The sequence below is a fragment of the Anguilla anguilla genome, chromosome 6, assembly GCF_013347855.1.
Source record: "Anguilla anguilla isolate fAngAng1 chromosome 6, fAngAng1.pri, whole genome shotgun sequence".
Taxonomy (NCBI): domain Eukaryota; kingdom Metazoa; phylum Chordata; class Actinopteri; order Anguilliformes; family Anguillidae; genus Anguilla; species Anguilla anguilla.
In genome coordinates this window covers 8,427,432-8,442,732 of record NC_049206.1, presented here as the reverse complement: position 1 = coordinate 8,442,732, position 15,301 = coordinate 8,427,432, and the positions used below count along the sequence as shown (strand labels likewise).

General features: G+C 46.7%; 2 protein-coding genes across 6 annotated transcripts in view; both read left to right on the top strand.

The window, feature by feature from the left end:
- selenop2 (selenoprotein P2) overlaps positions 1 to 2,862 on the top strand; it is a 5,799-nt gene extending 2,937 nt beyond the window's left edge. Inside the window, exons 3-5 of the mRNA XM_035423847.1 lie at positions 1 to 119; positions 899 to 1,010; positions 1,565 to 2,862. The exon at positions 1 to 119 is cut by the window's left edge and continues 94 nt beyond it. Coding sequence (XP_035279738.1) covers positions 1 to 119; positions 899 to 1,010; positions 1,565 to 1,879 — 546 coding nt within the window. The 3' untranslated portion in view covers positions 1,880 to 2,862. The remainder of the gene's footprint in view (positions 120 to 898; positions 1,011 to 1,564) is intronic.
- Positions 2,863 to 3,032: 170 nt separating this feature from the next.
- On the top strand, positions 3,033 to 9,656 carry elovl8a (ELOVL fatty acid elongase 8a). 5 transcript variants are annotated; one of them, XM_035423853.1, is made up of 8 exons: positions 3,033 to 3,322; positions 5,186 to 5,248; positions 5,606 to 5,793; positions 6,109 to 6,189; positions 6,795 to 6,851; positions 6,957 to 7,071; positions 8,769 to 8,896; positions 9,402 to 9,656. In XM_035423853.1, exons 2-8 carry the CDS (start codon positions 5,191 to 5,193, stop codon positions 9,573 to 9,575), a joined length of 801 nt encoding a protein of 266 aa, XP_035279744.1. In that variant the 5' UTR covers positions 3,033 to 3,322; positions 5,186 to 5,190; the 3' UTR covers positions 9,576 to 9,656. The 5 variants fall into 5 exon arrangements, with proteins under 5 accessions (XP_035279744.1, XP_035279741.1, XP_035279743.1 ...); XM_035423850.1 differs by having other exon boundaries at positions 5,183 to 5,248; XM_035423852.1 differs by lacking the exon at positions 3,033 to 3,322 and adding an exon at positions 4,273 to 4,322 and having other exon boundaries at positions 5,183 to 5,248.
- The last annotated feature ends 5,645 nt before the right edge of the window (positions 9,657 to 15,301 follow it).

Below are 15,301 nucleotides of genomic sequence, written 5' to 3'. Positions count from 1 at the left end.
TTCTGGGAGCTGAAGAGGAGGGTGGCGAAGGGCATCCCCGTGTACCAGCAGTCCCCTCTGCAGGACGACGTCTGGGCAGCCCTGCGGGCAGACAAGGACGACTTTCTGGTGTACGACAGGTAGGGGACTCGCCCAATGCTGGCCACTGCTGAAGCCCGTGTTCACACTGGATGGAAAACAGTGTAATTCCTTCGTGAGGGCAAATAGAATAGTAATACTTCCCTCTCTACAGGTTTACATGTGCAAAGTCAGAGTTTAAAAAAAAAAAATTTAAAGCTGTTTAATATAATCTAATATTCTTCTGTGGCACCAGAACAATGTCAGCAGTTATGAAGTTCATAATGGCAATTTTGATAAGTTCATGTTGTGTGCATGCTAGACAGAGTGGAACCATCCTTTTCAAAAAGTGAAATCCTTGGGTTTTCACACTGATTCTGAGTTTGGCTGACTGATAAAATGCCATCTGGGATGGCTCTTGGAGAAGAATACTGGGAAAGAATTACGTTGCACGCACTTTTATGAACTAGTCCTTGGAATCTTTGGGGTCAAGTAACCCCAAACACCAAATCAGAAGAAGGTCCAGTTTTTAGAGTGACCATTTTGTGATTTGACTGAACTCTCAGAGCACAAAATCCCCATCAGGGTCAATAGGCATTTTGGTATGTTAATTGTCCACACTCATTTGACAACTCATTAACTTTTTTTACGTGCTTGATATGTCCAAACAGTGCTTCCCTGAGTTTATAAATTAAATATTAACTAAGTGTTCTGGAGAACTAAAGCAATCACGTCGAATTTCAAGCCCTAATCGGGTTTTATTTATTAAGTGACAGCGGGGAAGTCAGACTGTCAAAGTTCATTTCGTAATGTGCGGATCTCTGCTACCCTCCCCCCGCAGATGTGGGCGTCTGACCTTCCACATTGTCCTGCCGTACAGCTTCCTCCATTACCCCTTTATTGAGGCGGCTATAAGGGCCACCTACAACAAGGACATCTGTGGAAACTGTTCAGTAAGTGCAGACTGGGCACGCCATTTTGTTTCTCCTTTGCAGTTTTTTTGAAAATATGAGGCATTGGTACTACTACTGCTAATATCACTATACCACTACTACTACTAGTACTACTACTACTAATAATAATATTACTATACTAATACTACTACTGCTACTACTAATATCACTATGCTACCACTACTACTACTACTACTAATAATAATAATAGTAATAATGACGCATTTTGTTTATGTCAATGTTATTGCTAATCTGATAGCACTTCACAGTGAATGGGGGTAGCTCCCCTAAGACGCTAATTATGTGTATAGCACCCACCTGTGGGATTCACAGCAGCCATTTTGTGTCAACCACACATTATTGTTTATTGTGTCAGTATAGTATTACGCTTCTTGCCGTGTTTCTGCTTTTCCGTTCCAGTTCATTTTCATTGCATCACGGTAGACTCAGGTTGTCGTTGAACTGTAACATCACATAAAAACAGACGGGGTTTGAGAGAGGGTGCCTGTGCATTTGAGCCGCAGGTGGATTTGTCACTTTCCCCATTGTTGCAGGTGGACTCTAACTCCATGCTCTCTGCGCAATGGAACAACACCCAGTACAATGACACTGGGCTCGTGGCTTCAAATGGCAACAAGACGGACTCCAACCCCATCAACGGGGCAACAGGGGGGCCAGACAAGATGCCCCAGCCAGAGGGGGGCACCATACACACCCAACACATGCATAACACCCGTCAGTCCAGCACCCAACATCACCACCACGGTCACCACAGTGGCCACATGCACCACGTGGACCATGGGAGCCCCCAGCATAACCACGGCGATCATAACCACGGCGATCATCACCATGACCACAGCGGTCACTAAAAGCGGAGAAACCCCACGGCGGTGCTTTGTTCGGGTGCTCTATCTGTCCCCCTTCGGCACCCAGACGTCCCGTCAAATAGGACCGGGGGAACCTCTCCAGCACCCTGAAGCATTGTGTAATTCTGCGAGCGTTCCGAAGACGAAGACAGGTTGAGCAGCCAGTTCTTGTCAGGAAACATTCTTGTGTGCTCACGTGTTCTGAGGCTGCGCTCTTTCTCGTGTTGCCGGGCTGCTCCTCTGCTTACAGCAGCATTGTTAGTCTTCCTTTTAGTTCGCATTATTGATGGATGCTACGTGTTGATACACATCTCTTGCTTGTACGTGTAAAACCAGACAATGACATCAAGGATTTTTTCAAGACTCAGGTAGATGTTAACCATCTGTGTGTGTGTGTGTGTGTGTGTGTGTGTGTAATGCTGTCTTTGTTCAACATTAGTTTTAACACAATTGTGACTTTTTATGTTGTTGCTCTAAACCTAAAACTTTGATGGACTGGAATTTGGGATACATTAGTTGGGAATTCATCAGTGAATCACTTGTGATCATTTTCTGTGCATGAATGCAGGTTATTCTCAGTGTCTAGTCTCATTCGCGCTCGTTAAATGAGCACTTTACTGCAACTTTGCGTGTTTAGTTTATTTTCATGTGAATGGTCTCATTCCGTTGCACTTAATGAAATCTGCAGTTTAAACCACTATGCTGGGGCTGCAGAAGGATGCTGTGCAGGACATAGAGTCTCATTTAATGGGATAAACCAATCGCACAGTTGTGAAAAGTGAATTGGAAATGTATTTGATTATATACTGTCTAAATATATATCTTATATCTTATCTTATAAATGTTTGTGGTTCAAGTTTGACATTGCTTTCAGTAAAATGGTCACTTGTTTTTGGAACATTTCTCAGCAAATACCTTTGCAAATGGTACCCTACGTCCTTGTCATGATGTCAATACAATAAAATGATGATATATTGTCTTGTAAAGAGGTTTTATTTAATATCAGTGTCGTTCATTAATATGCTACTGAAGAACAATGTCATGCCCTGGTAACCCCGATTTTCGTGAACCACAGGAACAATAAACGTATACCGAGTGGGATGGAAGTGTCTAATATGCTTGCTATTCACAGCAGTCGTGGCTCCCACTAAGATTTGTATCACCTTATCTTTGTTTAGAGTCAGCTTGCTCAATGACTTCATTCCCATGAGAAAAACAAGCGACACACGCCAAATACACTGGCGAAGGCAAGCTCTTAAGCTTCTTGTTGTTAGGCGCGGTGATAAACTAGCCTACATCTGCCAAGATCACTGTCACGTCGTTAGTCGCGCACGAGCTTGGTTGCACCGGCGTTTCCACCCGTCAACTTGAATGAACCACATGACAGCTTCTGCTCTGGAGCTGAATTTATATCACCGCAAGCTTGACCCGCCCTGCTTGCACAAAGTAAGTGTAACTTTTTTTATTTTTATTTTTGTTTTCGAGTTTTAATAACATGACGTTTGAAAATCGTTTTTGTTACTTTGTAACTTGGCTACCAGCCAATACAGCATTTTGGTGCGGACAAAGTCGAGAGGAAAACGAGAAAATATAGCCAGCAGGATATACAAGAATGCTAATAGCCAGATTAATTTTGGAAGCAGTGTTAGAATATACTCAATTTGCGTTTTCAAACACAAATTTTGACAAATTAAATTTACCCGAATGACAGTACTGGTCTGTAAATCGCTTTTGCGGTTGTATAAGGGATTGGCTTAATACGATTGCAGCAAGTAAACTCCTTAACTTGACCAAATGGCTTGTCTTGCTCAGACGGTATGCTGTTATTTCCACGATTTCCTGGCACGAGTAAAACATGTATATAATACATTCATACAAAGCGCTCTTTGTTATAGAAGAGCCGCGCATCCGATCATTAGATGGCGGTGGTGTTACATTAGTAGGAGACGTGTGGCAGCACGAGTGGTGTAGCTTAGCTTCAGTGGTTTGGCGATGGCATAGCACGAAAGTGGATTACAGTGTATTTGCTTTTCTTGTATTGTTAATGTCCGTTACATATGCATTACTTTAAAGAATGGTCATACGAAAATAGTGTATGTAGTTCATACACTGTCTGTTTTAAATAGCTTGAATTGTATTTGCAGAATTATCATCAGTAATTACAAATACTATAACAGCGATAACCAACCCTGTTTCTTGTGATCTACCATTCTGTAGGTTTTAATTTCAAAACTATTTGGCGCTCCTGACTACACTAATTAGCTGCTCAATGCAGATCTTTAGCTGTTGACTGAGGTGTTAATGTTGGAGTGAAAATGTACAGAACGGTAGATCTCCAGGATCAGCGTTGGTTACCACTGTACTATAATAAGTAACTATATGAAATGTCCAGTAGAGGAACTACGTAATACCATTATAAAAACCACAGAATGCTCACCAGCCTAAGGTACGCTTCCTCCAGCAAGAGTGTGATATGGTCTATGTGAAAAGTGACTTAAACATACTTTTTTGATTTTGTAGCTTCATATTATGATTCAATATTAGCAATATTGAACTGGGTCTAGCAAACAAAATTAATGTTTTAAATGTTTAATATTATTATTATTATTATTATTATTATTATTATTATTAATAATAATAATAATAATACTAATAATAATAATAATAATAATAATAATGAACGAATGCACTTGTTGTACGTCGCTCTGGATAAGAGCGTCTGCTAAATGCTTGTAATGTAATGTAATGTAATGTAATAATTTTGTTTTTACTGATTCACTTGAGATTGAAACTGCGTTTGTAGCTGTTTTCAACTGAATTTTGTACTTTGGCCTTGAGTCCAGTGTCGCGCGCCAGCTATTGCGGAATAAAATAATTGAAAATAGGAAGAGATTGGGGGAGAAGGCGGAAATAGTCGTCACGAGAGGGCGAGAAAACAGGTTTTGCATGTTTAAGTGACTTTGGCGTGCATTCGAGAAGTTTAAGAACTTCAGTTACATGACGCTATTTAAGATATATTGTAACAGCACACCCTTGTGATCGAGTGATTAAAAACTCTATGTTGTGCGAATGACTTTATGTAGGCTACTTAAAAAAAATATATATATAAAGGATGTTTCAGTATTACCAGAAATGCAGCATATATTACAAGAAACTTCCCCACATAAAGCTACTCTCAAAAATATTTAAGTATACCTCAATTGGCTACACTGCTCTCCAAGTTGGGTTTTTTTTTTTTTTTTGCCTTTATTTATTTATTGTTGAATGTTAGCAACATTAATGAACGAGCACCTGTTCTTTCTGCAGCAGTATTGATGGATCCAGCTTGGCAGAAGATCCAAGGCTTCTACAAATGGATTTTGGAGAACGGAGGTATCTGCTCATGGTGTAATGTGTTCAGTGTTATGGGGAGAATTCTATGACAGTTGTTCATAGAATTATTTCATCTCAAGGCTCTTCAAAATGGCCGCCCTGTGGCTGAGAACTTCCTTTATTCTTTATCCAAGGCCCTGGTACATGGAAGCATGTCTCAGTTGTTGTGAATGAATAGAAGATATGTAGCTGTTTATGATATGAATAATTAGATCATTCTAACGGTTGCAGTGTTACTCCGGATATCTGAACCAGACGATGTTTATTTCATAAAGTTTGTATATACGCTAAAAGCAGGCAGTATCGAGTGCCGATATGGATGAAAGAACCGTGCACATCTGACCGTGTGACCCTTAGACAAGAGAACGGACCCGTGGCTGCTGGTCTACTCTCCCATGCCGGTCACCGTCGTCTTCCTCTGCTATCTCTTCGTCTTGTGGGCCGGGCCCAAGTTCATGAAGCACAGGGAGCCGGTGGACCTGAAGGCCGTGCTCATCGTCTACAACTTCACCATGGTCTGCTGGTCGGCGTACATGTTTCATGAGGTAAAGTACGGCGTTAGAGGTCAGCCTTCCGCAGTCGTGCCTTTTTTTTCGCGGATTCAAAATCAAATGTGGCACGGTGCTCTCGTTGCCTGGAGCGACGTTCCGTTAATACCCAGCCGTACGAATGGTTAATATAGAATACAGGTCTATTGGCCTGGCTATTTTTGTTCTCGGGGAAATAAATAATGTATAATAACTTAATCTGAACAAGGCCTGCTGCGGCGTTCAGATCAAATCGGCGTTTGAGGATCTCTTTGCCCAGTTTAGAAGCGGGTCGATGTCCTTTGATGTATTGCTCTCTCTTTGGCCCCGCAGTTCCTGCTGTCCTCCTGGCTGGCGAGCTACAGCTTACTGTGTCAGCCGGTGGATTACAGCAGCGACCCGCTGGCAATAAGGGTAAACCTCGTTTCGGGAGAGGGTACCGTGTCGTCCTGGGTTACCCGGGCTTGGCACGAAGGTGCCTGTGTGATCTAGCGCTAGTACCTACATCAGATCATAATTGTGACCACTTTTTTGAAGGGCTTGTGATGATTATCTGGGCTCTCAGAGGTGAGCTCTATGTGTTCATTTAAACACTATGCACAGATCCCTATTAGACAAATTATGATTACTGTTATAATGTGGTGTGCCGTTGGTATATTGCATTACATTGTTTGGCATAGTGTAAACACTGTTTTGCATTGTGTTTCTGGAGATTTTTCAACCAATACACATTATTTTTGTTTTATTAGTAATAATAACATATTGTGTCAGTTATAGATCTAGCAGTAGTGCATCTGGAGACATAAAATGCACATATTTTACTGAAAAAAAGGAAAATATGATAGTTTTAACCTGCAAATGTAGACAGCAAAGTGTCCTTCGCATAATATGAAAATTGAAGACATAGTTCAAAATTGGACTTTAATGTACTCTTGATGGATGAAGCAGAATTTTAAGAACCTTTTTTTTTTTTTTACCAGGAACCAGCTGAAGAAATAATGTTTTTCTTCCCTCTGTAGATGGCAAAAGTGTGCTGGTGGTTTTTCTTCTCCAAAGTCATTGAGCTCAGTGACACGGTAAGGCAGTTGGCATTTGGATTATACAGACCGGTGTTACACAAAATGAAAAAATTGAGACGCCACTGCACTCATCCCCCAACCTCCCCCCCCTCCTTTATCTAGATATTCTTCATCCTGAGGAAGAAGAACAGTCAGCTGACCTTCCTGCATGTGTACCACCACGGCACCATGATCTTCAACTGGTGGGCGGGGGTCAAATACGTGGCCGGGGGCCAGTGTGAGTTTTTGGGTTCCTTTCAGTAACTGGCACTGGGTACTGGAGGACCACCTCCCCAGCCCCAGAGTAAATGTTAAAACGTTCCGTCTTCAGTCAACTCTTACTGAGTGCACATGGTCCCTGTTGGACACGTATGTGCTCTGGTAGAGTTAAATTAACACTGGACAGTGTACCACACAGTGTCCCCTGGAATGCCCTTTGCCTTAATAGCCCTGGAAGTATGGCGCTAAGGCTAAAGAGCTGGTCCTGTAACCTAAAGTTTTCCGGTTACATTTCCACGCGTGGGTCGTGTAAGCTGTGGATGTGTCACTGCTAAATAACGAAGTGAAGCACTTTGCTGCTTATTTAATGCGTCGGAGATTTCGGTGATTTTCGCCGTCAGTTATTTTAACCTCCGCGATGTGAACGGAGCGTTTCCTGCTTCGAATGGAGCCCCGGTATTAAAGAACAGCTTCATGCGGTGAGCCTTTATTTTCTTTTTTTTCGCCCGTCGCTCTGTTATTTCTGTGTGAAGGCAGCGGTGACGTGAGGTTCTCGAAGCTGGATGCTGTCGCTATTTCGCTCAGGGGCAGGCGAGTGTGGAAGCAAAGTGGTGCACAGAGAGGTAGAGAACGCAGGGGCCCTCTTAGGTGACCCTCACTGCCCTCCCCACAGTGTGCACTGGGTTCTAAGATTTTGGGGATAGGGGGGTGGGTGGGGGTGGGGGAGTGGTGTTCAAATCCCCAAGGGACAGTAGTCAAATGGATAAGCAATGTAATATCTCAGTTGTCCTTGCAGGTAGAATTAACACCTGCATGAAGCCTGTTGTTATGTTGTTATGTTATTATGGGCCTGCAGATCCAGTTATGGCTTTGAAATTATTCTGTGCGAAAGGCTAATGCAACACTGGGTCCAGAAAATGAAACAAAACTTTACTGAAAGTAAATGAGAGTACTGATTTTACAGCTGTCCATCTGAGGACTGTTTCCATAATGGAAATCCCACTTCTCAAATGCCAAAAGAAGGACGTAATTACAATAACACCGAGAGTTTAATGGCAAAATCTGCGGATAAAAATTGAAATTTTATAGATACACACATGGGAGCTGAATTATAAGATGGCAGGACTATCAGAATCTTGTAAATGTTGTGTTTTTATGGTTTAAATAATGGCGTAGAGCAGTATCTGCTTGAAGATGCCAGAAATTAATTAAAATTCACGAGGAAGTGGCTCTGTAGAGATGTAATTGAAATTGCATCGTTAGTAAGGTCAGGGCAGCCAAACAGCTTGAAATATCACGAGTAATGGCAGTTTCAGGAATTTTTAATTTGTCCCTTTTGTTATCCTGAAGTTAGTCTCAAATTTTCCTCACAGTTGAAATGTATTTTATTTAATTTAATTTTTTGTATGTACTGCAGAGGAGGGGGGGAGAAAAAAATGCGGGGCAGATTTGAATGGCAAACGTCTCCGTTTTAATGCGTCTGACATTTCAATAATGCTGGGCCCGCGATGGCATGCATCACGCGCGCCTATTATATTAAGGCCCCATTCAGATCCCAGGGGGAGGCCTGCCGTCATGCTGCTCAGTAGGCAGCCTCAGCGCCTGTTCTGTAGCGTGCCTGTTCTCCGCCGTGAAGGATGTGGCCGGAGCGGAGGGACGGGGTGAAGTGAATTGACTTTGCGACGCTCTGCGCGCTGTGGCTTGCGTTCTCCCTAGCGTTCCTGATCGGGATGATCAACTCCTTGGTGCACGTGGTGATGTACCTGTACTACGGCCTGGCCGCCCTCGGACCTCACATGCAGAGATACCTGTGGTGGAAGCGCTACCTGACCAGCCTGCAGCTGGTGAGTCAGCCGAGCCAATCCGTTCCGTGCCGAGCTGTGCCGAGCCGTGCCAAACCGAGTCATCTTTCATGGTTGAGCTTGAAGTCCAATTGCCCCACACAATGACCACTGAGCTACCAGGAGGAGTGGCTTCAAGATGTCTACTCTACGTGATTTAATTGCACCCTGCAGAGGCCTCTTTTAGTTTTAGTCATGCGGAAATGCATGCGCATTCTGAATGCGCCGTGGCGCATGGTAATGACACGCTGCTTGTGTGGAGTGTGGGAGCCCTGTGACGGTGGACCAGGTGAGCTGAGCTACTCCTGTGGGAGTTTCCCCAGTGGGCAGAGGGGCTTTCATCCCCAGCCATATATGGCATGGGAAATGAAATGTTCACGTGTGTGTGTGAGTGAGCGTGCGTGCATGTGTTTGTGTTTATGTGTGAAATACAAGAGGTGAAACGTCTGAAACAGAGATAGAGTGAACAGTGTGTGATGACAGTGGCGGTGACCTGTCTCATTCGCAGACGCAGTTCGTCATCCTCACCGTCCACACGACCTACAACCTCATCGCCGAATGCGACTTCCCCGACGCCATGAACGCCGTCGTCTGCACCTACCTCCTCAGCCTGATCGTCCTCTTCAGCAACTTCTACTACCGAAGCTACCTCACCAAGAAGGAGAAGGAGAAGAAGACGTGACCGGCGAGCTCGCTGCTTCACACATACCGCGCAGCTGTGTACGACAAGGGTTCCCCAATAAACCTGCAGTTTGGCCTCCTTGCACTCTGTCCTCTGTATCGTACCGTAGTGGAGCCACAACCTCAGAGCTCTAGTGTGACGCTGGGGGTGTACTGGTATGGCCACCCCCCCACCCCCTTCCTCTCTCATTCCCTCCATCAGCAGGACAGTTTCCCTCTTGGCCCTCATCACCTCCATCTCAACCTCCCCTTCCACATCCAAGGGCATCCCCCCAAACCGCCCCCCACCCCTCTCCCACCAGCCCCCTCCCCCCCTGGTCATTAGAGATGGAGTCCTCGGTACGCTCTGCCGACTCCTCCAAATTGAAATAAACCCGACCGGGCCTATTGCTCTCCAGTCCACTTATTTATCTAATCTCCCTCTCTGACACTTCATTTGTCTTATAAATTATTGGCTGGGCGGTAGCCAATGGCTGGCCGGCCTGAGGTCTATAAAAGCTCCCGAGCGCCGCCCACTCCCCTCTGTCTCCCGGGCGACTTGACAAGTGGCCGAGATTCCAACCCCCAGCCTCCCCCCCTCCCGCTGACAGTTACGTCAGTGCGCCTGCGGGGGCAGCGTTGAGCTGCTGCACTTTCCATCTGGGCTTCAGTCTGGCGTGCTGGAGAGGGGGAAGCTTTTTCCTCCAATCGCAGGTGAGCTCAGATAAGGGCTGGTATGAGTCTAAAAAGTCATGTGTAAAAATTAACAGGGCGGCGCCTTTGATGCGGGTACCTTTAAAGCCTGCTGGTTCTCAGCGAGAGGGTTTGTGTGTGTTTGTAATGAGACGGCCCAGCTGCGCCTCCCTGCTTTTCACATTCAGGGGAACGCTCGTAGGCAGTTCCCAGCATGCCCCGCTCTTTTTATGGTTCATTCACAGCTGCCCGGTAGTGGAAATTATCATTAAAGCCCGTTTTTATAATACTTACAGCTGTCCCATAAACTCCTGGAAGCACGGTGTCAGGGGTGGGTGACGGACAGAATCTGGCAGCAGAATGAGCCGCCGTGGCCTGTCCGTCCGAGGGCTTCCGACCGGATCCGGGTTCTCGTCTTTATTTGTGTTCGAAAAACGCGGCGCGACGCTCTCTGCGGTCGTCGCCATGACGTCCGGGCGGCACACGCTGTGATGGAGGACAGAGCCTGTTCGCGAAAACGTGAAGCGCCTCTCCTGACGGTCCCGGGGGGGACCGTACTGCGCTGGCACGGGTATCGTGTCAGGTTCTGGAACGTTCTCCCCTCTCAAACAAACAGAAGCTGGACCCCGTTTTTACATTACAGGCATTTAGCAGATGCTTTTATCCAGTGCCACTTGCACAACGTTTTTTTTTTACATAGCATTTACATCGCATCCATTTATACAGCTGCATATATACTGAAGCAAGGCAGGTTAAGTACCAGGCTCAAAGGGAAAGCAAAATGAACAGCAAAAACTGACTCTGACATTTACATGCAGGTCAAAATTAAGGGTGAACGTTGATGGAATCCAGGCCTGAGTGTTCAGCCCGTGAAACATGGTTCAGTGGTGGCTGTACAGAAAACAGTCTTGGGAGAGAAGGTGTCCCCCCCCTCCCCCTCCCCCTCCCCCTCCCCCCTCCCCCCTCCCCCCAGCTGTTCCAGGTTGTCCAGTGAGAGCGCTCTTCCCTCCTGTAAACACGCGTGTTCAGCGCGCGCTGTGAGTGGAGCGGTGCGGTCAGTGTGATTTACGGCAGGGGGGGCCTTTCGTGAACATTGTCTCCTGCAATAAACGGCTGACAGCTCCTCGCCCGTGGGGGTCCCATGTCACCCTCCCTCCCCCCTTCCAATTTCCCCTCCAGAGAAGGGAGATGAAGGCTGAGCTTTAATGTCACCCCCACTGTAAGCGTCGCCTCCTCTCTTGATGGTTTGATGGAAAAAGAAAAAAGGTGGAGGAACAGCAATGCTCTTGTGGAGGACGCCATTCTGGCTCTACTCTGTGGTGCTGCTAGACGGTGTTGACCTTGCCCTTTTGTTCAACCTGGTCTTCTCCTGAAACTAGCAGAAGAGTAACATTCAAACAGGAAGTAGTCCTGAAGGGGATACAGCAGGTGACATGTTTCCAGCTCACAGACCAGTAGTAAATATAGTTCCTCTGGTGGAGAGCCTGGATCCTGGGCAGTCCTTTTTGTCTCTATATTGTGACTTTAAGATGGCCTGCACTCAGCCACAACTGAAGTGCTTTTTACATTCCGTTTGATGTTGGAGCTGAGAGGATTGGTCACAGCTGAGAAATGCTACTCTGGCCAGCGGCACAGATCACAGATATTCGGAAGGCCGCCAGATGTTCCACTCCCCGTCTCCTTGGGTTTTCAGCTTTGGTGGGTCAGTCAGATCGCCGAACATCTGCGGAGCGTCGCGAAGCTATCCGCGCGTGTGTGTGTGCGCGAGTGCGCGGCTCCACTCGCGGTACGTACGGTACGCTCAGGACACCGGCCCCTGCGCGTGTGAAACGCCGCGGCGTCCTGAGAAAGAATCGCGGACGCTGCGCCGCCACACCGCCACCGCCACGGTCTTTCCCCTGGGCGATGGCGACTCTGGCACCCGGCCCGAACTCCGTCTGATTCTGGCGGCCGTGATCCCGAGACCCCGAACGCTCCACTGCAGTGGAGCATGGAGGGGTAGACGCGTGCACAGGCCCATCTTTAGGTGCCTGTGCTTGTCACTGAAAGACACATGACGTACATAAAAGCAGCTTGAATCTGGCCGCCTGTGGGCCAGGCCTTAAGTGACAGGCAACCAATCAGCAGCAGCAAAAAGCAAAAAAAAAAAAAAAAAAGGACATGGGGGGCTGGGGGTATATATGATTCTATTCAATCTCTGCTGGGATTTTGCAGCTATATTTCAATGCTCGCTGCCTGTTTCCCCAGCAACAGAGAGTGACTCTCCCCGTTTCTCCGGACTGTAATTGGTGATCACTTCTGCCCCCGGCCGGACCCTCTTTTTTTTGCAATGGGAGCTGGTGAGGGGGGGGGGGGGCGAGGAACCAGGTGGTTGTGATGGCGCCTGACGCGCGGTTTGGCGGCTCAGACAAAGAGGGCTAAAGACAGGAGTACGATCGGGAGCCCGCGATTGGAGGAGGCGAACGCAGTACGGGTTGAAAAACGCTCCCTCCCCTCCCCTCCCAAAAACCGACCAACCTCTTCATTACAATTCCAAATGAACCAATCAGCTTTGCGCACAGAGATTGTGCAGATACGCGCCAGTTTTTCAGCTGGTCTTCTAACTTCTGTCACCTAAACCACAAAGAACCTGTGTATGCTCTTATCCTTTTTGCCTCACATTTGCCTTTGCTGAAGTGAATGTATATTTTAAGATGCGAGCTTAAACGCGGAAACCGTACACAACTGGCTCCCAGGATTACCTGTCCGTTTCAATAAGAGGCGTGCGGCACTCTGAAGCCAAGCAGCCGCGTGTCACCCTGCAATGCAGAAGCCCCAGAGAAATAGCGACTGTATTTTTCTTGGGAACAATCTGTGGGGGAAGGGCTGGGTTCTACCATTTACACACACATATAAAATATTGCATCCCAAAAAACGTGCCATGACGGTTGGGGGACCGGCTTCGTAATACAAAGCTTTGGGGTTCAGTTCCCCAGCTGGGGCGCTGCTTTCGTACCCTTGAGCCAGCTACTTTACCCGAATTGCTGCTGTAAGTATCCAGCTGCGTGAAAGGATTGTGTATCAAAATGTAATCTGCGTAAGTTAGATAAGAGCATCTGCTGAATGCCGAAATGCACGCGATGAAATGTAGGACAAGAAACGAGAGAAGTTACCTCAGTGTGACAAGAACTTCACTTCAAGCTCGTACTTCTAGACTTGGAAAAGAGTCCCCTACATACAGCCAGTAAGCAGCCATGCCTGCTTCACTCATATCAGTGGCTAATGACTTTACATTCTGCCACCGGAGAAGCAGAACTCAACAGAATTGTGATGGAAATGCTTCTCAAAGCAAGCCTCCTACAGGCCTGTGAAGGGAACTGAACCTGTCGCCGTTAGTAACCATAGCGCTTTAAGCAGTAACCAGAGCTCTGTACGCAATAAATATACAAATGCAGTAAATCTGGCTCAGACACGTCTCACAAAGCCTTAGATGGTAGTCAGGAATTTCCATCTGGTTGCAGAGCCGTGTTCTGGATCGGGATGTTCTGGCTTTATTCCTCTTTCTTTTTTTCCCCCCCCCTACATTCTCAACTGCTGATTGCTCTCTGACCAGCGCGCCGCCTTGAAGAGAGCTGAGATGTTAGTGGCGAGCCTCAGCGTTCACAGGAAATGGGTTGTGAAAGGATCTCTTTGGGCGACTCTTTGAAGATCACTGCGCGGTGACATTAGACAGGCAGTTAGGGGAGTTTAGGGAGTTTCATAGTGATGTGTACAGAGAACATGCGTGCACTCACACATGCAGACACGTACATACGCATGCCCATGGGTATGCCCGTGTGTTTGCATGCGTGTGACTGCGTGCATGTTTTTTATACACATGCGCACATGCAAGCACGCGGTCGTGCACACACAGAAACACGTGCATACACAACACAGACCTCTCTTGCCACACACAAGATATTCTCTCTCTCTCTTTCTTTCTTTCTCTCTTTCTCACACACACATGTACAGACACCCCCCCCCCCCCCAACACACGCAGAGATAGAAACACATTTACACACACCTGCTAATATAAACTGTCACAATGAGGTACACACAGAGCAGAGGGTGGTACTGCAAACAGCGTAAGGGTGAACTGCTCCATCCCTGCTTCACTCGCCCACCAGTCACCCGTTATGACTGCTCGATTTTTAAAAGATTTCAGCTGCGAAACCGCCCTTCGATCCTTAGACTCTGGCATTCTGCCGCTGCTCTTCCCGGATATGGGGAACGGGCTTCGGCAGTCTCTGTGCCGTGGGGAGAAAGACGACGGCGCACTCAGGGCGAGGAGGCCAGGCTCACCAGTTCCTTAAGAGGCTGAAAAAAAATTATGGCACCATTAATATTTAATAATGTGTGGGACCGAGGAGAAGCACCAGAGCTGGGGCCTTTGTCTTTGTGTCATCGGAAATGTGCTCGGGTGCAGCCAGCAAAGCCATTTAAAATTAAACAAATGGGGACACGCTGCACCTCAGTGATGTCTAAATCTGAATAGCAGAAAGGGTTGTTTTTTTTTTTGGTGGGTGGTTTTGGGGGAGGGCAATTTGCCGAAGGAGAGGGGACAAAGAATGCAGCTTTCTCACAGCCTTAGTTCAGCTCTACAGGAGACGGTCAATGAAGCCAGCATTCGCACACAGTGTGCAATACCTTAGCAGGCACTGTGCGTTTGTTTTGGAGACAAAAAAAAATACATAACTCCATGGCGATGGTTTAAATCTCATTGTAAGACCTCATATTAAGAGTTCAAACACCCTGGTTCCAGCAGACTGGCGTCCCTCAGACGCCCAATCAGAAGAGAGCGCAATCTCTGTGCCGTCCTTTGTTTTGGCTTCACCTCGGTCTTGCCAGAAAAAAGCATGAAAAAGCAACCGTGGGCTGCACTTAAGTGGCTGGCGGAACATTAGACCTCACGTGAAACGGTGTCCAATGGGAATACTGTGTTGCTTACTGTGATGTCATCAGGCTTTTGTTGCACTGACCTTCCAGTGACCTTATATGGAGTGACCCTCAGGAGCCTGCTTAAAGAAACTTAACACC